This window comes from Oncorhynchus clarkii, chromosome 3 (genome assembly GCF_045791955.1).
Source record: "Oncorhynchus clarkii lewisi isolate Uvic-CL-2024 chromosome 3, UVic_Ocla_1.0, whole genome shotgun sequence".
In the NCBI taxonomy this organism is placed as follows: domain Eukaryota; kingdom Metazoa; phylum Chordata; class Actinopteri; order Salmoniformes; family Salmonidae; genus Oncorhynchus; species Oncorhynchus clarkii.
In genome coordinates, this window is record NC_092149.1 from 19,367,402 (window position 1) to 19,393,465 (window position 26,064).

The 26,064-nt window shown below is 47.0% G+C and overlaps 1 protein-coding gene across 11 annotated transcripts in view; it reads right to left on the reverse strand.

Annotated features, from left to right (window-relative positions):
- The window catches only part of LOC139390292 (kin of IRRE-like protein 3), a 47,347-nt gene extending 22,424 nt beyond the window's left edge, over window positions 1-24,923 (reverse strand). For 4 of the 11 annotated variants that reach the window (XM_071137526.1, XM_071137530.1, XM_071137529.1 and 1 more), the window contains exon 1: window positions 24,276-24,755. In XM_071137526.1, the coding sequence (XP_070993627.1) occupies window positions 24,276-24,315 (40 nt within the window). In that variant the 5' untranslated portion in view covers window positions 24,316-24,755. Of the gene's footprint in view, window positions 1-24,275 lie in introns of all 11 variants that reach the window. The other 7 variants (XM_071137523.1, XM_071137522.1, XM_071137521.1 and 4 more) reach the window with 4 other exon arrangements.
- Between the last annotated feature and the right edge of the window lie 1,141 nt (window positions 24,924-26,064).

The window sequence follows — 26,064 nt, forward strand, 5'->3', positions numbered from 1 at the left end:
TTGGTGTGGATATTCCACAGTACAAGTGTTCTATGTCTCAGGGGTGTTGGTGTGGATATTCCACAGTACCAGTGTTCTATGTCTCAGGGGTGTTGGTGTGGATATTCCACAGTACCAGTGTTCTATGTCTCAGGGGTGTTGGTGTGGATATGCCACAGTACCAGTGTTCTATGTCTCAGGGGTGTTGGTGTAGATATTCCACAGTAGCAGTGTTCTATGTCTCAGGGGTGTTGGTGTGGATATTCCACAGTAAAGGAGAGAATAAGAGGGGGAGGAAACACAAGCAGGAAAAAAAGAACACAAAACAACTTTCAAAACAATGTCACGCTCAGAATAAACAAGCCCTCTCCCCAAATACCATCTATTGTGCTGTGTCTAGATAAGGCCTCTATATCGGGCTGCAAAATGCAAGCTCCATTTCTCTGTACTGAATGGTTATCCTTTTGTTTTGACTCAGGATCTTTTGTCTTCCTCTCGTTGTCTCTCGCTGCATGTGTTTGTGTGTGTATATGTGTGTGTATGTGTGTGTGTGAAAGTGTAAATATCCCGCTATGTGTGTGAGCATGTGTAGAACGACAGCACATAATTCTTAGGCAGCTGAGCTGAAGAATTTGTTACAACGGGCATCACTGCTCCCTACCGTCAACAGGTCTGATTGGGCCAGGCTGTAATCTCATTACCATGTCTCCTACAGGAGTTGTGTGGACTTGGAGGGAAGCGAGCAGAGGATACCACCCACCACCCAAACACCACCATAGTCTCTAGTCTCCAGACACAGACACAGGCTGAATCTGTGACCGCCTGCATCTGCTTCTCTGGTCTTCAGACATGGTCCTGGCTGAAGCATGCCTGTGTTTGTCTCTCTCCCTTTTATCTGGCCTTGTCTCTAATGCCTTATGTCCTCCCCACCTCGCATTCCAGACGTACTTTTCTTATCTCTCTACCCATAACCCCCCTTTTCTCCCCTTTGTGCATTTTTGTCGTCTAAATTGCAGTCTAACAGCTTTTTAAGAGCTGTTTTGCTGGAGTTGAATCCTCCTAGACTCCCCTTTCAGTCTTTCTTCCATTGTGAAGATTCTTGGCTCAGACCGGGACCTCTTTTATACGGAGAAGATCAGCCCATCCATCCACACGCCTGCCCCCCCTCCCCTCACCACCCAACACCCTCCATACCCACCATTCTCTTCTACCATCCGTCCATCCCTCCACAAGTCACCCTCTTCGCCAGCTTCCCCCATCTCCCCTTCCTCTGTGTATCTCTCACACTATACAGTCAGTCAGCCATGATCCCTGAACTAAATCCCCTTCAAGCCCCTTTTCAGAATTATATACGGTGTTAGTAATTATTGATTTGTCTTTTCTTTAGCTCTTTCTGACACAGCGCCTTCTCCTCTCCACACTCCCCCGTCAGCATCGTCACCCAGCATCCCTGTCCCTCTCTCTTTCTCTGTTCTCTTTCTCTCTCTCTCATTCACACACTCTCTAATTCTCTCTCTCCCTATCCCTTTCTCTCCCTCTTTTTCTCCATCCCAGGCGTGAAAATTGCAAGGGTTTGTGTCAGCTTGTCGACACACTGTGCTAGAAGAACCAGGACAGCGGGAGGCAACAACAAGAAAAGACACACTGGAGTGAAAAACCTGAGGTACTGTACGGTTGTAAAGAAAAATAACCATAAAAGTGGTCTCCTGTCAGGTCTCAATTGTAAAGGGTCGGGGCTGTAAGAGGTGATTTATGGAATGCTGTAATCAGTCCGTCACATGTGCTGTCACCCTGCATGACGTTGATTTCCACGCTGCTCCCATCAGGGCGAGGCGGACTGTGAGGGAGGCGGGCCAAGGAGGAGCTGATCGCATGGGCAAGCAGCGGCTGTGTCTCCCTGGGCACCTGCCACCACAGACACAGTGGATGGAGGGATAGAGAGGTGGAGAGGAAAGGAGGAGAGGTCCGAGTAGTGCTGAAGGGATAAATACTGTGTGTGTGGAATGTCTGTGTCTGTGGATTGTGAAGTGTGTGTGTGTGTGTGTGTGTGTGTGTGTGTGTGTGTGTGTGTGTGTGTGTGTGTGTGTGTGTGTGTGTGTGTGTGTGTGTGTGTGTGTGTGTGTGTGTGTGTGTGTGTGTGTGTGTGTGTGTGTAGAGAGAGAGAGAGAGAGTGTGTGTGTGTGTGTGTGTGTGTGTGTGTGGAGTGTGTGTCAGAGACACTGGCACAGACACTTCCTGTGCTCTCTCTGGTGTCTCTAGTGAGCAGGAGAAGTTCTCAGAGTGTCATTATACCACAGTTGCCATTCCATTCACTGCTCCACTCCAGTGCCTAAGAGCTGACACTATACAGGGGGTGGCTAGCTGACTGGCTGGCTCGACGACTGGAAATGAAAAGCCATGAAAAATAAAGAGGAGGGCAGAGGAGGGGGTTGGCGGTATAAAATTGTCTGTACACATCAGCCAACAGTCTGACAAGATGTTGATTGAGCCAGCCTTGTCATTTGGTTCCCTCTTGCCCCCTGGGGTTTTCAGTACAAGACAGCTGCTGGCTGAATCAGTGTGTCATACTCACTCCCAGTCCGCCCCCTCGATCTCTCTCTCTCTCCTCTGTCTCTCCCTCTCTCTTCTCCCTCCTTCTCTCTAGTACTGCTTGGAAGAGCTTTCAGTATAATTTACTGTGCTTTTAAATCCTTAACTTCTTGTGCCGTTTGCAAAAGCCTGGGTTTAGCACACAACAGCTGACATGCTGGATAAAATGGAACTAGTGCTCAACATGTGATGGGAAGCCTAGCTGCTCAAAAATGGCAAGCAAAAAAATAAATACAACTCTTACATCCACCTCACTTCGCTCCCCAGCTGCAGAAAACCACAAGCAAACAAAAACAAATCATTAAACAATAGATTAAAAATCCATAAAACAATGAAAAGATCATGTTAGAGTGCCTCCTCCCCTTTCTTGCTCTCTTGCACTTTCGCTCAAAGGCAAAGGAAATGAAAACAAAGGAATTCTCCACTTAGACTCCACCACTGGGACTCTGGGTCCAATGCCCTGGGGTGTCAATTAATTTAGTCCAGGGATTTGTGGCCTACACTTCCTAATTGAGCCCAGTGGAGGCCCCCTTGGCTCTTCGCGATAGGAAGTAGTGCTTTTTTTTCTTCCTTTATTATGATTATTTTTTAATTAGGGTGGTAACGTTGTAAATGTATGCATGTCAGTACTATTGTTGTCTGCTGATGCTGCTGTGCTGTGTGCTGGTGTTGTTGAACTATAAAGCAGAGGCAACCTCTGTCGGTAACAGTGGGGCGGCACATTGAAGTCAAAGCAATTTTTTTGTGTGTGTGTTTGAAAATAAAGAAAGACTGGTTCAATGAGAGTCTCATTAGTGCTGCTTAATGTGTGTGCTTTATAAAGCTTAGAGGTTAATGTCGAATTGGCATCCATTCCGTTGAAGCTTCCCTCTAATTTGAGATGGAATTTTTTTCTCTTCCCAGGACCTGACAGAGGGTTTCAGAGGGAGAAAATGACTTGTGTGTGAACTGTGTATCCAACAGAGATAAACATGAATGTAATTAAACCATTTCACAATGCTTTTTACTCATTCTCACTCTCACGGTTGTATCACACAACTATATTATTTTATTTTGTCTAAGCTACTCTTCCCCACACCTCTGTGTGCATGAGACTGAAACGCAAATTACCCAGCGATGTCCCGGGAGAGCCATAGATCCCGGGGAAACAACGTAGACCTCTCCTCCACAACCCCAGCGCCAGTGTCCTCTTCAAACTGTCGTTTACTCATCAATGCCCGCTGTTTCACCGGCCACCACTGTTTCTATTCCCCTTTCTCTGGGAAAGGTGGGGAAAAAGCCAAGTTTTAATTAAGCGCCAAATTTGATTCCGTTCATCAGATTACTTCTGCCTTGAGACATTCTTTTAAAATTGGTGATGACTAAGGGCTTTCAGAGTACAATAAAGAGAAGAGAGGGGGAAGGAAACATTACCTGCCGACCTCAGTACATCCTGCTTTGTGTTGGGGAAGAAGAGGGGGAAAGGAGGGAAAAACGAATTTCCTGAAACTCAATTTCTTAAGCGTTGATTAGTGCAGCCGCGCAATTAGAGTGAAATGTGATAACAGGCTTTTTTTTTTCAGATTCCACCGCTTCCTCTAGAAAAAGCAGGCCGTGATTAATGAATAAATTATTAATGAGAGAACTAATTAATCAATTAATTATTAAGCAAGCACTCTGAACAAGAAGACGGGGAGGATGGCAGCCAGCAGGGAAGAAAATGGATGGAGGGATGGGTTGAGGTGTGTGGTATTAGAAAGAGGGGGATTTGGAGGGAAGGGTCTGCCTGTTTGTTCACTCAGTTTGTTTAGTTTTTCCGAGGTGGGAGGGAGGGAGAGAGATGGAAGACAAGAGTGAAGCCAACCCTTTAACATTTGTTCAGCTCGTGTCTTCTTCTCTGTAAACTCCTGACTCAGCTAGTACTGTCTTGTAAGTGCTGATCTTGTAACGTCAGGCATTGCAACTTCTCCAGTACATCAAGGCTGTGGTCATGCGGTTGTGTAATGGTGGAGCCTGGCAGAACCTCAAACTACTATGCAGGCACTGGGCGGCAAAGTTGTTGGGCGATTACTGCTGGCACGTGGCCACACGACCAACACCCAATGCCCCCCTTCTCTCTCCCGCAGATAACCCAAAGTCCCCACCCCACCCCCTGGCTTTAAGTAGGACACCCCATCAATCTTTGATAATGTGCGGCGTGGGCCTCTCCAGTGTGACCAGGGGCTGATGAGACATCACAGCGGGGACTTTATGTATGAAATGTGGGCCTGGACTGTAATTGTGATCTACTGTAGTGTTTCCAGTCAAGTTTGACCTTTTTTCTTCCATATTCATCGCTGCAGTGAAAGAAAATATGTGTGATCTACTCCCCCCTCAGGATCCCCCCCCCCCTTCTCCTCCCCCTCTACACTTTACTCAGTGCTGGGGGGACTGGCAAATGTCCCATAGTGCACACACAACAGGATATGACACACAAAATATTATTTTATGATGGGATGGGTTTACTGTGGGCCATTCAAATGCAACATAACTCTATAAAGCCTATCCTTCTCCACCCTTCTCTTAACCCAACCTCCTCCCTTCTTACTCCAGGAAAACATATCCTCAAAGCTTGTACAGGAGAGGAATAGCTTTCATCCCAGCTTGGTATCCTTCCTGGCATTTATTGCTGGCCTTATTAACAGAGTTGTGAGTGACAGAGGCAGAGAGAGAGGGAGAGGCAGAGAGAGAGAGAGAGAGAGAGAGAGAGAGAGAGAGAGAGGCAGAGAGAGAGAGAGAGAGAGAGGCAGAGAGAGAGAGACCTCCGGCAAATGTATGACCATATTAGAGACACATATCTCCCTCAGATTACACAGTGAGCCACAAAGAATTTGAAAACAAAGCCAATTTTGATAAACTCCCCTATCTATCTACAGTGTGCCATCACAGCAGCAGGATTTCTGACCTGTTGCCACAAGAAAAGGGCAACCAGTGAAGAACAAACACCATTGTAAATAAAACCCATATTTATGTTGATTTATTTTCCCTTTTGTACTTTATCTATTTGCATATCATTACAACACTGTTGTAAATTTGACATTTGGAGTGTCTCTATTCCTTTGGAATGTAATGTTGTGTCATGTTTACTGTTAATTTTTTATTGTCTATTTCACTTGCTTTGGCAATGTAAATATGTTTCCCATGCCAATAAAGCCCTTTGAATTGAACTGAATTGAGAGAGAGAGAGAGAGAGAGAGAGAGAGAGAGAGAGAGAGAATCGAATTGAATTGAATTGAGAGAGAGAGAGAGAGAGAGAGAGAAAGAAAGAAGGACCTTTACTAGGCATTACAGGCAGGCTGAGGATGATGCCCTGTGCTGTGGACCCATCTCTCTGTTCTTCCACAGGGCTGCAGCAGACTTCTCTCCAGAGGGCCCTTAGAGACCCTCCCTGCAGCCCCCACGCTCTCTCTCTCTCTCTCTCTCTCTCTCACTCTCTCACCCTTTGTCTCTCTTTCTCCCCCTCATTCCCTCTATCTCCCTCTCTCTCTCTCTCGCTCTCTCACCCTTTGTCTCTCTTTCTCCCCCTCATTCCCTCTCTCCCCCTCCCTCTCATTCCCTCTCTCTCCCTCTTTCCCCTCTCTCCATATCTGTAACTCGGTGTATCCCTGGTGTTTACTCACTGGTGCTGTTTTCTGGCCTAATGGCAGCGTAGAATTGCAGATTTCCTCAGAGCTCAGTGGGTGTGAATGGGTCTTTGTCCTGCTGGCTGGGCTGGCCCATTGACTGGAGGACCTGGACATATGGTCCCTGACTGTGTGATGTGGGCTGGGCCCTTGACCTCTGCCTGGCCCTTAACACGTTGCCTGCCTGAGCAAAGCTGGTGGCTTGATAAACTTAACCACTTCATTGTGTCACTCCATTTTCTGGAGTGGGGTTTATTATTTGGGGGGGGGGGTTGTTAGTTGAGGGACAGATGTGTGACTGCTTCACCACTCACACTCAAACACATACACAAAGGAAGAGACACAAACAAACACACAGAGATGCAAACAGAGAAAACACACACACAAAGAGAGAGAACTAGAGAGAGAGACACACAAGCACACACACATTGCCCTGCAGCGCGCCTATCTGCCTGGCTGCAGTAATGGATAGAGTCTTGGTGCCAGTGCCAGTATCTTTGATGTCCAAACTTATATTGGGAGAATCTCACTGTGTCTCAGTGCGATAAGGCCTTTAAATTAAGTGTCTAACAAGGATGTCCAGAGTGTCCACAACGGTGACATTGCCAACCAAGTATAACCCCATCAATCAGGGAAATGGACCACTATCTACCCACACCATGACTGTCCACTCCACACAGCAGCCAAAAAGTTTTAGCTAGTGCAATTATGCCAAACGGCTATCTCTCTTCTCTCTCTGCAAATACTGATTTATAATTTTTTTCATTTGCAGTTCACAGTTCATCTGTCTGTGGCCCCTGGTTTGTGGCACTGATAAACAAGTGGAGCGTTGCAGGCTCTTAAAGCCATCCGGGGAGATTATCGATCATTAGACAGAGCGTGGAGATAACCCTCTCAGCTGGCCATATCGTCTCCACAGGATATGGCATGAATCACAGGAAGTTGAGATCAATCTACTGTATATAGATTGTGCCGCTTGATTACAGATAGGAGAAAAAAATATCCCATTTGGCTTAAACCAGCCCAATGCCTGCGAGTGCGTATGTGTGTGTGTTTAAGCACAAGAGAGAGAGGAGATTGGAAAGAGAGATTGTGTGGCATATATATTTTTCTATTTCCGTGACTTCTGGTGTTTGCTGAAGCCACCTCTCTGCCTCCCATCCTATTCCACCACCGCCATGCAATCTGTCCCACCTCCACTCCTTCACTCTCCTCAGCCTGGCCTACTCTTACATCTCCCTTCTTGAGAAAGGCTTCTTTTAAATCAGAATTAAAACAGACTCCAGACCTCCAGCTCTCCCATGGGCCGGCTGAAAGCAGCTTAGAACAATCAAGCAGACAGATTAAAAGTGAAAAGAAAGGAGGAGGAAGGAGAGTGGGAAACAACCCAAAGAATGGAATGGTGGAGAAAAATATTGAGAGAAGGAAAAATGAACCCTTTACTCCACCTCCCTCCCTCCCGTCTTCCCTCCCTCACCCCTCTCCTCCCTCCTTCGGCTCTGTCCCTACTCTTGTCCCTGACCTACTGCCATTCAGCTCTTGGGTAGATTAGGCAGCGAGTGGAGCCGGAGGACAGGGTAAACACTATGGGGGAACAAATACCAACAGGAGGCCACCTTATTGGATTGTAATTCTGAATGGGGGAGACCTTGTAGAGGGGCGTGTTATACAGTGGTGTGGGACACAAGTTAGAGTAGAGTGGTAACACCATGCCAACTTTACTTTCATCTCCTAGCCTACACTCATCCCCCACCCTTTCACTAATATTCCCTCCATCCTCTCTTTTTCCTCTCTGGTCCCCCACCCCCCCTTCTCTATCTTTGCCGGCTCTTTCACATATTGCCTGTGAGAATGGCAAACAGAAGCTTCTCAAACCACTCCTCAGAGAGCTATTTGTCATCCCCCTTTCCCGGGTTCTCTCTCTTTCTCTCCCCTTCTCTTTTAACAAGGTGGAACGAGACTCATCCCCTAGAGGCGGCTGTTTGAGCGATAAGGTTAAAATGGGCTGAAAAATTGGGGAAGATTATTTGATATTGGACAGATTGAATTATCTGGAGTGAGAGGGAGGGAGTGAGAGGGAGGAGAGCAAAATAATTGTTCTGCAGTGCCCCAGGAGGAAGGGCTAGTGTGGAGGAGGAGAGGAAAGAGAACGAGAGAGAGGGAGTCTGGTTTTATATTAATGGTCACCAAACTCAAAAACAAGTCAGGATAACGAAAAGGGTCTTATTTTTTCCTCTCAAGAGTCCAATCTTCCCAATCCACATCCCTGCTAATTTGAGTGTGGAAACACAGTTTGTCCGAGTCGAGCCAGGAATTCTACATATGTGTGAACTTTCTCACTGACGTTGAATCAAACCCGTTGGCCCCTCTGATTGGGCTTGTGTTCAGGTCTCTCATGTTCCCACTCGTCCCCCTGCGCTAATTACAGAGAGGGCTAATTAATGTAAAGTGTCAGAGAGGACCCTGCCATCACATGCACACACACGGTCTAACACGGGAGAGAACGGTCTAACACGGGAGAGAGGACCCTGCCATCACATGCACACACACGGTCTAACACGGGAGAGAGAACGGTCTAACACGGGAGAGAGGACCCTGCCATCACAGGCACACACGCTGTCTAACACGGGAGAGAGAACGGTCTAACACGGGAGAGAGGACCCTGCCATCACAGGCACACACGCGGTCTAACACGGGAGAGAACAGTCTAACACGGGAGAGAGGACCCTGCCATCACAGGCACACACGCGGTCTAACACGGGAGAGAACGTTCTAACACGGGAGAGAGAACAGTCTAACACGGGAGAGAGGACCCTGCCATCACAGGCACACACGCGGTCTAACACGGGAGAGAGAACAGTCTAACACGGGAGAGAGGACCCTGCCATCACATGCACACACACGGTCTAACACGGGAGAGAGAACGGTCTAACACGGGAGAGAGGACCCTGCCATCACAGGCACACACGCTGTCTAACACGGGAGAGAGAACGGTCTAACACGAGAGAGAGAACAGTCTAACACGGGAGAGAGGACCCTGCCATCACAGGCACACACGCGGTCTAACACGGGAGAGAGAACAGTCTAACACGGGAGAGAGGACCCTGCCATCACAGGCACACACACGGTCTAACACGGGAGAGAGAACGGTCTAACACGGGAGAGAGGACCCTGCCATCACAGGCACACACGCGGTCTAACACGGGAGAGAACGGTCTAACACGGGAGAGAGGACCCTGCCATCTCAGGCACACACGCTGTCTAACACGGGAGAGAGAACGGTCTAACACGGGAGAGAGGACCCTGCCATCACAGGCACACACGCGGTCTAACACGGGAGAGAACGGTCTAACACGGGAGAGAGGACCCTGCCATCACAGGCACACACGCGGTCTAACACGGGAGAGAACGTTCTAACACGGGAGAGAGAACAGTCTAACACGGGAGAGAGGACCCTGCCATCACAGGCACACACGCGGTCTAACACGGGAGAGAGAACAGTCTAACACGGGAGAGAGGACCCTGCCATCACATGCACACACACGGTCTAACACGGGAGAGAGAACGGTCTAACACGGGAGAGAGGACCCTGCCATCACAGGCACACACGCTGTCTAACACGGGAGAGAGAACGGTCTAACACGAGAGAGAGGACCCTGCCATCACAGGCACACACGCAGTCTAACACGGGAGAGAACGGTCTAACACGGGAGAGAGGACCCTGCCATCACATGCACACACGCGGTCTAACACGGGAGAGAACGGTCTAACACGGGAGAGAGAACAGTCTAACACGGGAGAGAGGACCCTGCCATCACAGGCACACACGCGGTCTAACACGGGAGAGAGAACAGTCTAACACGGGAGAGAGGACCCTGCCATCACAGGCACACACACGGTCTAACACGGGAGAGAGAACGGTCTAACACGGGAGAGAGGACCCTGCCATCACAGGCACACACGCGGTCTAACACGGGAGAGAACGGTCTAACACGGGAGAGAGGACCCTGCCATCACAGGCACACACGCGGTCTAACACGGGAGAGAACGGTCTAACATGGGAGAGAGGACCCTGCCATCACAGGCACACACGCGGTCTAACACGGGAGAGAACGGTCTAACACGGGAGAGAGAACGGTCTAACACGGGAGAGAGGACCCTGCCATCACAGGCACACACGCGGTCTAACACGGGAGAGAGGACCCTGCCATCACAGGCACACACGCGGTCTAACACGGGAGAGAACGGTCTAACACGGGAGAGAGAAAGGGGGAAGAAACACACCCACCCGCGCGCCGGCAAGAGACAAGCCGTCGTCACCTCAACAGCCTCACAAAGCGATTCATTAATTGGTGTGAAAACACACACACACACTAATGTTATGGGTATTCGGAGAAGCTGTTGCTCGTTAACACATTACCCAGAAGGGAGGGAGAGAGAGAAGAAATTAAAGAGTGGTTGGTTGTATGGTGCAGAGAGGGGGAACATTTTGACCCCAGTGTTGTGTTTGTACCTTTGTGGTGTTGGCCAACACAGTTCATGTTTCACACAAGATGGCAGCTTCCTCTTCCGTACCCCCTGGCGGTAAGTGTGAAAAGGCTTTTCTAGACCACCGTGCCTTTCTAATCAAAGCTACAGGAAATGAATCAGAAGCAACAGTTCCGAATTGACCCCAGAGGTAAAGGTGGAATTGACATGGCCACCGTTCATTTTCACACCATTAAAGCAACCGTCATGCTCCTACGGCACACCTGAAGAACCATAGATTTTCCCTCCCCATTCATTCCTGTTCTCACCTAAGTGTAACTAGTGTGCTGAGAGTCGCGAAGCAAGTTCAGGGAGTGAGTGTTTTTAATAAATGAAACAAGAAACACGTAACACTACGCACCAACATGAAAACATCAATAACACCTGAGGAAAGAACCAAGGGGAGGGACAGATACAGGGAGGATAATCAAGGAGGTGATGGAGTCCAGGTGAGTGTCATGAGGCGCTGTTGTGCTTGACGATGGTGACAGGTGTGCGGGACAATCAGCAGCCTGATGACCTAGAGGCCGGAGAGGGAGTTTTTGTGACACTAAGAAAACCATGCACCACTTAAAAAACATATCCGCTGTTAACTAAACCGAACAAAAATCAAAAGCACACACCAAACAAAACCTTCACACAACATAGTCACTATTAGTAGTCACCAACTCCCGGAGGTGCAAGACAAAGGAGCACAAATCTAACTGGCTTTTAAAGACCTCCAAGAACAATCAGAGCTCTTTTTTAAAGAGAGAGATCACTCTCTCCAGCCCCTATGGTCTTTCTAAAGGACTGCTCAGTCAGTTAGGCAGTGTAAGGCAGTTAGGCCGTGGTCTATGGAGCAGTGAATGGCTAATCCAGAGTTTGAAGGACCCAGAACCGCCCTCCTCGAGCCGAGGCTGAACGCAGACTGAATGGGCCTCGGAGTAGGACTGATTGCCCCACAGTCTATGGTCAGCTTTTTGTAAGTAGCCTGTGATTGAGTAGTTCCATTAATGTCCCATTTATCTTCCTTCCCTGCGCAAGAGCTCTGAAAGAGCGGGTGACACTCCTGGACACACCCATGCAGAGTCAGGAGGACGGAGCATGCGCTCGGGCGCACGTGCACCCTCACTCACACACATACATGCAGAAACCATCTCTCATACACACATACACACACACACACACACTGGAGTCGTGACTGGACCCAGGCTTTTCAGAACCCCAATATGACCACTTTATGTCTATCTAGTGCACTACGAGCAACTTCAAACTGCCAGGACTGTCACTGTGTTAAAATATAAACTACTGTGACGGCTTGGTACAGTCATTCAATAGTTCTCAAATAACACCAGAAATACTGTCAGTCTCTCAATAACCCCCCCCCCCCCCCCCCCCCCCCCCCACACACACACACACACACACAATACCCAACAACACAGGAGACCACTCTCAATGTTCAAAAACACCAGAGAGCATCATTTACCCATAGTGGATCAATAGTTTATAAAAAATCTAACTGTGGATTAAGTTTTATCACAAGCACATACAAGTAACTGCCAAAATATAGGAAACACCAACATAAAGTGTATTTGGGCCAGCATGAGCTGCCAGAACAGATTGAATGCGCCTTGGCATAGATTCTACATGTGGACTTAAACTTTGCCAGGAAAATGCATTTACTCAAGTGTTTGGAAGTTACCGGTGTGCCTACAGTCAGGAAGGCTGCAGTTTGGCAGTATGCACGTCAAATATACAGCTTGTTGCATTGTGGCCATAGACATATAATCCATAGAGGGATATTGTAACCTCTTACCCTGGCAATTTGACTATTAAACTCATGGGTACACTAGCAATGGATACCAGTCCTGACTTGAATGGGAACTAGCATCTATGGATTATATTTCTATGGATGGTTGCAGCTGTCGGTTTGCGTTTTGCAGATTTCAAAGTACAATTAAGGGAAAAATATGCTGTTTGTAAAAAAAAAAATGGCTACTGCTGAAAAGAGAAGACTAGTCTGTCTGTAGAACCAATAGAAACAGTTTTTTCTCAACAACTCCCAATTAGATTTCTTAATCCGGCCCTGAAAGTATAACAGGAGCTGCAGGTTTTTCACAAACGATCTTCCCCAGACTGATTAGTCTTGGGCTGTAGTTTCAGACAGTAACCTGTAATCATCTCACTCCAGACATCTCTCCATTGAACAAGTTGAAGGACAGACTGAGGACTTGCTGCTCTTCTGTTGTCTGCCTGCAGCTTACTGCTCCACATGTTCCCCACCTCCTCAACCTCACACACTCACAAACCAGGGTGTGTGTAAAGTGGTGTCGGGGTGTGTGTAGTGGTGCTGGGGTGTGTGTATAGCAGTGCCAGAGAGTGTGTGCTGTGTCTTCTTAGTGATGGTTTGGCAGGTGGCTGTGTTTGAGGTGTATGAAACAGAGATAAAACGGTGTGTGTTTGTGTGTGTCAGGGTTGTGTGTGTGTGTGTGTCAGGGTTGTGTGTGTGTGTGTGTCAGGTTTGTGTGTGTGTGTGTCAGGGCTGTGTCTGACGGAGACAGGAGCAGGGCCCTGTGGCCTCACACATGGAGGCTGGAGACCCTCCCAAACAACTGAAAACAAACAGGCACTTCCAGGGACCAGACACTGCCTTTGATCTGGAGGAGAGACGATCTCTTGCTCTCTGTTTCCCTCTCGCCCCCCCCCCCCTCTCTCTCCCTCTCCTCTCTCTTCTGCTTCAGAGTGTTAATCTTTCTCTCTCCTACTCTTTCTCTCCCTCTCTCTCATTCCTCATCTCCCCTTGCTCTCTCTCTCCCTCTCTATCCCCTCCCCTCCCCCTCTCCCCACCTCGCTGCATCAAATGGGGTGACTTTTCAGGCAGCATTGGGCTGCGCCTCAAAGTGTAGGCTGTGAAGACTTCTCTCTCCTCCTCTCTCTCATCCATTATCATTCCGTCTCTCTCTGTCTCCTGTACTTTATACCACACCCCTACTCATCCTCCTCCTCCTTCTTGGCAGCCTTGAACGTTGAAATGGAGAGGGACATTTCCGTCATCTACACATCTCATTTCATCAGCACCTCTGTATCTATCTCCCTGTGGCTATCTATCGCTCTTCTCTGCCTTTGTCTGTTTATCTTTACGTCTAATTATGCTGTCTCACTTACGCAATTAGCGCACAAACAAATGGCTAAACCCCCCCTCAGCAGAGCCCTGAGAAAACAAATGATGGAGAACAATGGGTAGAAATGGCTCCTGCACCAAACCACATGATGGATGCAGCCTGGAACTCTGCGTCTCATCGCCCTCTCCCTCCCTCCGTCCACTCCTCTCTCCTCCAATGTTATCTCCTGCTCTATCTGTCTCTGTTTGGAAACTCCCTGAAAACCTGCAGTATCTATACTCTCTCCTTCCCTCCCTCCAGCCCAACTATCCTATCAATAGCAGGCTATATCATCTGTCATAGACTGACACTGGATTCACACTCACATCATCTTAGGCAATGTCATCCCTATTGTGTATGTGTCTGAAACACTCTCCCTCTCTCACTCCCTTTCTCTCTTTCTCCCCTTTCTATCTCGGCTTCTCCCTTACCTCTATCCTTGCTGTTGTCTCTATTGACACCCCCCTTCCTCCTTCCTCCCCTATCCTCCAGAGCGTTCCATGCACCATGGCTGGGACTTTCAAAAGCAAACAGACATCATCCTGTAGCAGAAGGGCGTAGTAGCCCAATCTGTGGAGGGAACAATCAGTTCTTCCCGCTCCTCCTCCTTTTAAGGAGTTACCAGATTGGTGCAACCCTAGGAGGGACTGCTGCTGTCTCCTGGCGGGGGTGCAGGGGTGTAGAGGTGTATAGGGTTCGCCCCTGTCACTTAGCTCTCCAAACCATAACCCTGCTGGAATTCTACTGGAATGTAGTCAGGATCAGGAAAGGCCACGGCCCATTCATTATTTAGCACTACCTCATAAACTGAGATAGTTTTGGAAGTGGGTTCAGATTCACCTCTCCGACACCTCACCCACCCACCCACACACACACATGCACGCACGCGCACACACACACGCACACACACGCACGCACGCACGCACGCACGCACGCACACACACACACACACACACACACACACACACACACACACACACACACACACACACACACACACACACACACACACACACACACGCACAAACACAAAACCCCTTCTTCAAAAAACATTCTGTGTCTTAAGTCCATCTTCACGGCAAAGGGATACCTCAGGATGTAATGTTTCGCCCTGAGGCGTTGAAACAACCCCTTTCAATTCTTCCACCCTGGATTCTTACTTCAGTTACATCTTTGTTATTCTTTTAGCTACCCTGTGCTGGGAGAAAAACACAGGTTCACTTTACACCAATACAAGCATATACATTACCTGTAATGCTAAGCTGCTGGCAGTAAATCCTTCTGACCCCCCCCCTCTTTCTCTCTCTCTCTCTCTCCCCTCCTCCCCCGGCCGAGGCACAGCTCTCTCTTTCTCTGTCTCTCTGCTCAGACAAACATCTCCTCCCAACCCCCTGTCCAGAGGATCTCCAATGCCTCTCTGTGTGAAGCTCCTGCTTTTCATCACCACAGAAGTTGGAGACCCACCTTACCCACCTACTGACTCTCACCCCTATCCCCCAAACCCTCCGCCGCCCCCGGCTGTCGCCCCACTCCTCACTGCACCTCTCCTCTCCAACACAGCTCGATAAAATTACCATGTTTGGACATTGAGGGAGCCGCAGTTAAAAGCCTGATCGATGAGCTTTGACTGACACCCCTCAGTTGATAGCAAATTGGCTGGCTTTCCTAGCGGCCTCCCACGGAGAGTTTCAAAGCCTTGCTCTAAATTCCCTGCTGGAGGAGAAGGGGGAGAAAAAAAAATTGCAACACTTTCCGCCAACCCTTCACCCAGCTGTCTGCCTCTCAAAACAACACCGTGAGGCAGAGACCTACCTTTCTCACTGAGAGAAGGAGGAGGAGAAAGAGAGTTTAAGAAGCGGTCTCCTTTCCCGGCCGCCGAGCCCAGTATTTTTGTTAACGGTTGAGTCACTATCACAATATTTGCCCTCAGATTCCTGTCAGTTTAAACTGGCAGGAAGCAGGAACTCTTTGTTTGAGGAGGAGAAAGAAAGAAAGACAGAGAGATGGGGAAAGAGGGGACCTGAAGCCCAGGGGATTTATGGGAGTTTTCTTCCTTCATGCACTCAACCCTCTGGTCTCTGTAATGTCCGCGCAGCCCAGCCAGGCCATCGCTTGTTTCCTTGAGTGCATTCCTTTCCCCCTGGTTGGGTTGAGTTGGGTGGAGACATGACATCCTGAGAGATAGAGCGTCATTAATTAGACAGTCGGGCTTTGACCGCTCCATAAAGGGCACATAGCCCCAAAGACGGGAAACACTCATCTCAGCTCATCATCCTCTGCCCCAATGCATGCCCTTGACCCCCTGTCTTAGTGTGTGTGTGTGTGTGTGTGTGTGTGTGTGTGTGTGTGTACTATGAGCAACACATAGTTTAGGGCGTTGCTTTGATAAGCTCTTCATGAGTCACTTATGGACGTGCACACACAACAACTCTCCAAAATAGCACACAATGGCCACATGATATTAACGTCGTTCTGCTCAAGCGGAGCCACTGAAAATCGGGCCGCATCTCAAGAACGGATCGAGCGGGGAATAAAAATAGATAAATAAGTAGAAAATATATAGATAGACAAATAAATAGCTTCTCACGGGATTCATAACCGAATGGGTTTTTCCCCCTCAGTCCCATCCCAGCTGCCAGAAACACCCCCCAACATGACAATCTTTATAAGAAGGTTGAGGAACACGGCTAGTGAAGATAACATAGGCCCAGCTATTGCTGCAACATGGGAGATACATTTCAATTTGCTGTTGGTTTCTGTGTCTCGGCAGGAGATAGGAAATTCTTGTCTTGGAGGGCAGGAATTGATTGGAAAATAAAAACGAAAGCTTGGTCTAGTATGTTGGAGCTCTCTCTATGCTCTCTGGGTTTCTTGGGTTGAAGGTCTTGCCAAATTGTGATACATATCTCTAGAAAGATGTGATACCCCCCCCCCAAAAAAAAAATTAACTACAATTTCTTTCACTAAAATAGCTGGCTGGCTTGCTACTGTTTGAACACAGGCTGTGCTACTGCTCTACTCTCTCCCTCTGGGCTCTGTTTTAATGATTTGTAAAGAATTAACCCAGGGTTCCCTCTCGCTGTACCATTGTTTGGAGGAGGAGAATGCAGAGAGTACACAGCCTCTGCTCTCTCCCTACTGTGTTCTAATCAGTGGGTGATAATAGAGCCCAGTAATCTGCTGGCAGTGGATGGGAGTGGGAATGTTGTAGGACTGGTAGGGGCCCTGGGCTGAGAGGCTGCGGGGCCGGACGGCATGTGTGTGTGGATGGACCAGTTATTTGGAAGAGGAAGCTGACACAGCCCCTCCATTGTCCCTGTCTTTATGTGTCACTTCCTGCAAGGATCTTCCTCTGCCCCGGAGGGAAACAGAGGTGAGGACGTGCAAAGACAGAGACAAGGAGAGAAGTAAGGGAAGGAGAGAGCAGTGAGAGTTAGAGAAACAGAGTTAGAGAGAGAGCAGAGAGAGAGAGAGAGGGAATGAAAAGAGGGATAGAAAATAGAGCGAAGAGAGAGGAAGTGAGAGAGAGAGAGACAAAGACAGGGATGGAAGTGGCCAAGTGCCCCAGCTGGTAGTACAGCTCCAGCATATCTTGCCTGGCTGCCCACACAACACAAGGCCTTCCCTGTTGTGTTGAGCCGTGCCATCAACCACATCCAGTGAAGTAGCTAACAGCTGATAACAAGGCCCCTGGACACAATGCCAAGTTCTTTATCTCTGTTTCTCCGCATGGCAAAGCTGATTAGAGAGACAGAGCTTGTTTTATGAAGCCCCATTGTTTATATTATCCCACCAATTTCTGCCTCTGTACACAGCAAAGTTGTTGAGGGGATGGGGGTTGGGGGGATTGTGGGCCAAAGATGAGTGAGGAAGACCCCAGGGGTCATTGTGCTGTTTGTCAAGGAGGCGAGGTTCGAGGAAGAAGACAATGCCAGTGTGCATGAACATGTCTTGGGGCTGGAAGACAGTAACCCATTGTTATAGCTTCTCCCCTCTGCACCCTTGTATGACTGTCTTTCTACGTATGTCTATATCACTGTCTGTCTGTCTGTCTGTCTGTCTGTCTGTCTGTCTGGCTTTCTGTCTGTATGACTGTCTGTCTGTTGGTTTGTCTGTTAGTACCTTTGGATGAGTCAGATCGGAGTTACTGGGGGAAAGTGAAAGTGCAGATAAAGGAGGGCTCTCTACAAAAGGTTAAGATGTGGTTGGGAATGGATATGAATTGTTGGTTTTCTGAGTGTACTGGTCTGGGGGGAATAACTCTTTCAGAGTGACTCACGAGTAAGTGTCTACAATTTCACTCAAAACAAAACAAATCTTAAGAGCTCTCATGCCATAAACAAAAACCACTTTTAAAGTTTGATTTGTGCCCCCTCCCCTGAATCCTATTCCTTTCCATAGTCTATGAATCTCCACCCGTTTGAGCCATGGGTCCATTGCAGAGAGCACTCCTAGTGTGGGAATGAAAGTAGGCCAAACTCATCCATATCTTTGCCATGGGTGTGTCTCCTAAATAATGCAACAGACTTCTACACAAGACGGATTCTGCTGCGTCAGCGCTATTGTGACTGTGCACCCCTGGTCTGACACTCATCCTCAACTTGGCTTCTCTTCTCCCACTCTGCCTTCCAACTTATTCTCTCTCATTTTACTCTCCCCCCCCCCCCCATGATGCTCCATGGTATTCCCTAGTGTTTTCCCGCCGCGTGTCAACTTGATCATCACACTGGTAGTTACACTTCTGAGTCATGTCTCTCTCCTCCTCCTCCTCCTCCTCCCTCTCCCTATAACCCCTTACACCCCCACTCCTCTGTCCCCCACTCACTCCGCCCAAGCATGACTCCTCCGCAAGAATTCAAAGCAGCGGAGGCTCATGAAATATGCGCAGTCCCCCTAAAACAAACCTCCCTAGCCACCCTGCTACCGAATCGCACAGAAATATTTCTGCCACACAGCTCAGATCCAGGACAAATCTCTGCTAATGGGGAAGGGGGAGGGGGGGGGGGGGGGGGGTCAAGGAGGCAAAGATATATATTCCTCTGATGGTGCCTGTCTAGGCCTCATTCTGTATTTACAGTATATCCATGGTGGAAGGCTGTGTTTGTTTGTGTGTAGATGAGTTCTACTAGACTTACTAATGCCCCACAAAACATTCCCCTCACTGGGCAAGTTCAGAGGAGGATGGTGATGGTAATGCATTTTCAGGGTGCTTCACTGGGTTTAGACACGAGTGGCGACAGCCAGGACTTGAGGAAAAAGCAGCGAGGGAAACGTGTGATCTCAGCTCCCAGCCTTTGAACTTGGCCCTATGAGACTCAGCAAACCAAAGCTAAAGGTTCCAAAAAAGAGCTCATTGAAGATTACTCAGAATACTGATGCAGGGTGGAATCCAATTCCAGTGGGAAGCCAGGGGACATTCTGAGAAAGCAAATGGCGGATAGATGCTGCAGTTGCTCCTGCTGCAGAGGAGGGCCACAGAGAGGACATACATATGGATGGGTGAACAAGCATTGAACAACCAAGTTTTCTGGGACTGTGTGTGTGTGTGTGTGTGTGTGTGTGTGTGTGTGTGTGTGTGTGTGTGTGTGTGTGTGTGTCTGTGTTGCAGCCTGTGAACCATGCTGGCTGCTGCCCCTCCCCATCCAGCTGCTGTCTGTCTGTCAAGGAATTGTTCTGCTGCTGGTGTCATCTTACACCCGGTCCCCTCTAACCCTCCACTCTCTCTGATGATCTGATGAGAAAAACATGCGTGACAGACACAAGGTAAATCTATGACTACTCTACCATGACAAATGGAACATTACAGTTTGTTTGCCATTTGTGGTGTTTGTTTGTCAGGAATGGATCCACGAGGACCCTGGAACTCTGCTGTTGTTTGTTTGTGCTCCTCACAGTCAATAGTTAGGGGAATACTGTATTTCCCGATCCTCGTTGACAATTCTTTAGGAGGGAAAAGTCTGTTTGTGCTTGTGTTCCAGTTCCAGCAAGCGTTCCATCTCCATCTCCTCTCTCTTCTCCTCCCAGAGGAGAGTGGGTGTCAGTGTGACAACGTTGTGTATTCTGATTCAACATTTAAATTTAATTACTGCCTCCCCATGTGTCTGTACTCGGCTCTCGTTTATCAAAGACAGTGGGAAGAAAACACGGCTTAACTGCCAATAAACATTTTGTTTTTAATTCATTTACTGAAGCGTTGACCGAAAGCGCTTTACTTTACTCCTGGATGCTCAATGTTAATTGGAAGAAGTAAGAACCTCTGAATCCGAGGGGTCGGGGGATTTGAAGCCTTTATCTAGAGCCGAATCAAAGCCGGGGTTAATAATACACCAAAACGAAGGAAATGTTTGTTTAAAGGCGTGGAAACTGGAAACAACAACACACATGCATAAAAATAGAGCATGGGTATGAAAATATACAGTTGAAGTCGGAAGTTTACATACACCTTAGCCAAAAACATTTAAAGTTTTTCACAATTCCTGACATTTAATCCTAGTAAAAATTCCTTGTCTTAGGTCAATTAGGATCACCACTTTATTTTAAGATTGTGAAATGTCAGAATAATAGTAGAGAGAATGATTTATTTCAGCTTTTATTTATTTCATCACATACCAGTGGGTCAGAAGTTTACATACATTAGTATTTGGTAGCATTGCCTTTAAATTGTTTAACTTGGATCAAATGTTGTTTCGGGTAGCCTTCCACAAGCTTCCCACAATAAGTTGGGTGAATTTTGGCCCATTCCTCCTGACAGAGCTGGTGTAATTGTGTCAGGTTTGTATGCCTCCTTGTTCGCACACACTTTTTCAGTTCTGCCCACACATTTTCTATAGGATTGAGGTCAGGGCTTTGTGATGGCCACTCCAATACCTTGAATTTGTCGTCCTTAAGCCATTTTGCCACAACTTTGGAAGTATTCTTGGGGTCATTGTCCATTTGTAAGACCCATTTGCGACCAATTTTTAACTTCCTGACTGATGTCTTGAGATGCTGCTTCCTAATGATGGGGTGGCAGGGTAGCCTAGTGGTTAGAGAGTTGGACTAGTAACCAAAAGGTTGCAAGTTCAAATCCTTGAGCTGACAAGGTACAAATCTATCATTCTGCCCCTGAATAGGCAGTTCCTAGGCTGTCATTGAAAATAAGAATTTGTTCTTAACTCACTTGCCTAGTAAAATAATGCCATCTATTTTGCAGCAAAGCACCCCCACAACATGATGCTGCCACCCCTGTGCTTCACAGTTGGATGGTGTTCTTCAGCTTCCCCCTTTTTCCTCCAAACATAATGATGGTCATTATGGCCAAACAGTTCTATTTTTGTTTCATCAGACCAGAGGACATTTCTCCAAAAAGTATGATCTTTGTCCCCGTGTGCAGTTGCAGACCGTAGTCTGGCTTTTTTATGGCAGTTTTGGAGCAGTGGCTTCTTCCTTGCTGAGCGGCCTTTCAGGTTATGTTGATATAGGACTCGTTTTACTGTGGATATAGATACTTTTGTACCCGTTTCCTCCAGCATCTTCACATGGTCCTTTCTGTTGTTCTGGGATTGATTTGCACTTTTTGCACCAAAGTACATTCATCTCTAGGAGACAGAACAGGTCTCCTTCCTGAGCGGTATGATGGCTGTGTGGTCCCATGGTGTTTATACTTGCGTACTATTGTTTGTACAGATGAACGTGGTACCTTCAGGTGTTTGGAAATTTCTCCCAGGAATGAACCAGACTTGTGGAGGTCTACTATTATTTTCTGAGGTCTTGGCTGATTTCTTTTGATTTTCCCATGATGTCAAGCAAAGAGGCACTGAGTTTGAAGGTAGGCATTGAAATAAATCCACAGGTACACCTCCAATTGACTCACATGATGTCAATAAGCCTATCAGAAGCTTCTAAAGCCATGACATAATTTTCTGGAATTTTCCAAGCTGTTTAAAATGCACAGTCAACTTAGCGTATGTAAACTTCTGACCCACTGGAATTGTGATACAGTGGAATTGTGATACAATTATAAGTGAAATTATCTGTCTGTAAACAATAGTTAGAAAAATTACTTGTGTCATGCACAAAGTAGATGTTCTAACCAACTTGCCAAAACTATAGTTTGTTAACAAGAAATTTGTGGAGTGGTTGAAAAACGAGTTTTAAGGACTCCAACCTAAGTGTATGTAAACTTCCGACTTTAAATGTACATTTTCTATGACAGTGGTCTCACTCAATCAAAGGGGCCATTGTTGTTTACTATCCATACAGAATGATGTATGTTTTGGCTGGTGCAATCACATTCCCTCTCTGCGGGATTAATAAAGGATGATGTATTCTTACAGAATAACGCAATAGCCGATATTGCCTACTGTGCTGTAACTATGGAAAAAGTACCCTAAAGGTTTTATTTGCTCTATATGGGTTTTACTGCTATTATATTCAGGCATGTTGATATTGCATAACCATTCAAAGGCCACATCAACTGATTTTCTAGCACATAATAACACTAGTAACCGGAAGGTTGCAAGTTCAAACCCCCGAGCTGACAAGGTACAAATCTGTCGTTCTGCCCTTGAACAGACAGTTAACCCACTGTTCCTAGGCCGTCATTGAAAATAAGAATTTGTTCTTAACTGACTTGTCTAGTTAAATAAAATAAAAAAAATAAAAAACACATGCACACACAGCCAAAATGAGTAGCCTATCAAAAGAAAGACCCATTGTTTAGAACAGTTGAATGTGAAACCTCCTTTCCTAAGAGGCACACTAATTGGACATTGAAGAGACGTATAAGTACAGCGACAGTTATAGTAAACTATCATTGGCAAAGGCCACTGCACAAACGATAGACACGACAATGTTGACTCCCATCAGACGATTGCCCCTAGTGGCTGAAGTCCTCACGAAAAAATAACACAAACGAGCGGTTGGACAGATAAAAGAAAAATCATTGCACCATGCCCGGGGTCTGTTGGCTGCCTTTAATAGACATTTTCTTTATTTCTACATCGTTTCATTATTGACCTTTTTTGTGTAGCCCAGTGGTGGTGCAGCCTTTTCCACCTAGCTGCGTTTGGCTATGGAATTATTAATTGGAGACTTGTGTTTAAAAACCGTCTCAAATCCAACCCCATGGCTGTTTATGCACTTACAACAAGACATAGCCTAGCTGTCCCCCCTCTTAAACCTATTTGGTCTGGACTTTCGGCTGAGTGAGGTCTGATTCAACTTTATAGGCTACATTGTTACTTTCGATATAGATTAATAATACAATAGTGTTGTCTGATAAACTACAAATACAGGTTGCATAATAAGCTAGTATACATTTTAATATAAATGACACACGCCTTTTGATAAACTTATGTAAAGGTCGACTAAAAAAGAGATGGGGAGCTTGTTTCGGCGGTCTTACAACATAACGTGGTTTCCTCACACGCTTCAATCCCCATGAAATTCCACTTTGTGTTTCAAATATAAAGCCCATTCAACAATAAATGAAATATGGGTGAGATAGGGGGTGTGTGGGGCGAGAAAGGGAGTGTGTCGGGGTGGAGAGGTCGAGTCCTAGCTGGTGCATTTTAAGGTCTGCTTGGCTGCATTAGGGGAATGTTCCCAGGTTATCTCTACTAGGCTATACATGTTGCTCGTTTCAGCAGAAACGAGCACTGTGTTTCCCCCCACATCTCATTAGAAATTTTGATCGGTGATACCTGCGGCCAACCTCATAGGCTACTATCCTTCGCCTGGTAGACTAGTGCGAATATCTAGAGGCGGCTAGAAACACTTCCTCTCTGTCCTTCTCTCTTTTATCTCTCTGCTTTATCTCTTAATTTATATTTATCTTGCTATCTGTCTCGTGCTCTCTCTCTTTCACTCACTCTCACACACAAAAACCATTTGCTTCAACAGCGACTTCTGATGTCACAGCATACCTCAATGGCAACAATCCCGTATTACACGAGTTTTGATCTGTTAGCATCGTCTATAGCCGTATGTCTGCATATCAAAGAAACCCGTGCACTAACATGATGGACTGTTTCCAAACGATCAGCAAAAAAAAACACCCCGCCTAGCCTATACCAGATAAATAGCCCGATGCGTAAAGCAACAAAAACCGCATCACCTCGCCACTGTGCGCTTTGGTAAGGGTCGGCGTTAGTGCCATTCAACCAGTACCCGGGGTCAGCTGTTTCAGTAGCGGAACTTTGTCTCAACATCTCAAGACAAACTATAGTTCCTCGGAGCAAAAGCAGAGCCGCAATATGATATCCTCTCTTATCCCCGTCAGCACAGCGCATCGACTAGGCTACAGTTTGACGCAGCGCGCCCTGAACGGAACACGGAGCGAGCATCTCATGAGTTTATAGCAATAGCGCAGAAAAACAACCAGCAAAAAAAAATGTGACAAGAACGGTTTTCTTACCTGTTCCCATAAGGCAAATGACGAGGTATAACGGCAACATTTTATATTGTCTTCTGTCGCCGGTTCGGCTGTGTTTTCCCCGAAAGTGTAGGACGGGAATCTATTGTTCCGTCAATGCGACTGGGGTGAGGGCTGCCGCTTGCTGGTTATTCTCCACCGCCGTGCAAAGCAATATCACTGCTTGGGTATATCAAACGTACCGGGCGATGTCCCTGTCTCTGAAATCGTATGCTTCTCAAAGCACTGGTATTGTCCGAAAACTTTGCAAACAGTCATTTAGGAATTATTTTCCATAGTTAGGAACTTTTTCAGTATGACAGCATATATGTATATATGTACATATATGCATCAACTGACTGTTTTTGAATGAAGTACATCTCACCGTCTGTTTGTCCACAGTAGTATCCAGAAGGCTATTCTCTCTTTTTCCGGTCGGTACTGATGCTGAGCTGCGCCCCGTCCTGCTTCTCGCGCAGTTCTGTCTAAACACAATGAAGTTGCTGCTCTCGCACCCCTCCGCTCGAGTCTCCCTCTCTCACTTGCTCAGCTCTTTCCCTGTATCTTCAGCAGCTCATACATACACACTCACACTCTATCTCGTTCTCCTCTATTTCTCGTAGCAGTCTGCTAGGGGATATAATCCACACTGACAATCATCTGTTTAGGATCCTCTGAATTTAGGCATATCAAAATCTCAGAAGGGGGGGCTGCTGTGAGCTGGAGCTGAGAACTCTCCTTTCCCATTGACAAGAACACAAACTAGTGACGAGGGGTACACTGGCCGACGCCCCCGGGGACCCGCTATTGGTTGACAGGGGACAGAGCAACCGTGGGATTAACATCCATATGCAAAAAGGGGTTGAATCTCTAATATGGAGGAGCTATACAGATGTAGGGTCTTCATTTGAGCCAGTTTCCTACAGCAGGAAATCAATCCTGCAAAAACAGGGAATGTGAATTATTATGTGGATTATAATTAATTCACATTTTTGTAGCGGTTGATATGGTAACACCCCATTGTTTTACATGTCAGCAATCAAGTGTTTAACATGTATAACTTTCAAAATACAGAGATACCTGTACAGATAATTATGCATTATACCTGCTGTATTTTGAAAGTTATATATCTTGAAAACTTGATCGCTGACATGCAAAACATTAAGGGACTATTTCAATAATGGACTAATGAAACAAATACCAAAAGATAGTTTTGGGGTGGAGTTTTCCTTTAAGGGAAATGTCTATTTTCTGACAGAAAAAAAGCTACATTTGCTAAGATTTAGATATGTGCACCACCGTGTGTTCTCTGACACGCTCCTCGACTTCTATTACCTGCTGATTCCATGGTCGGGTGTGGAATTCTGTTAGGTATGCGTGACTGGCTGTAAGGGAGTCAGGCGCAGGAGAGCAGAAGTTGGGTAGCCAAAGGAGCATTTTATTTAGGCGAACAAAACACACGGCACTAAGAACACTAAACACAATATGGGTTGACATAACCCAGCGCAAACCAGTCTAGCGTGCACATACACGAAACAACAAACAATTCCACACACAGACATGGGGGGAACAGAGGGTTATATACACGTCTAATACTGAGGGAATTGAAACCAGGTGTGTAGGGAAACAAGACAAGACAAATGGAAAAATGAAAGGTGGATCGGCGATGGCTAGAAAGCCAGTGACGTCGACCGCCGAATGCCGCCCGAACAAGGAGAGGAATTGACTTTGACGGAAGTCGTGAGAGTACCCCCCCTCCCTCCCCCCCCACACACACACACACACACTTGAC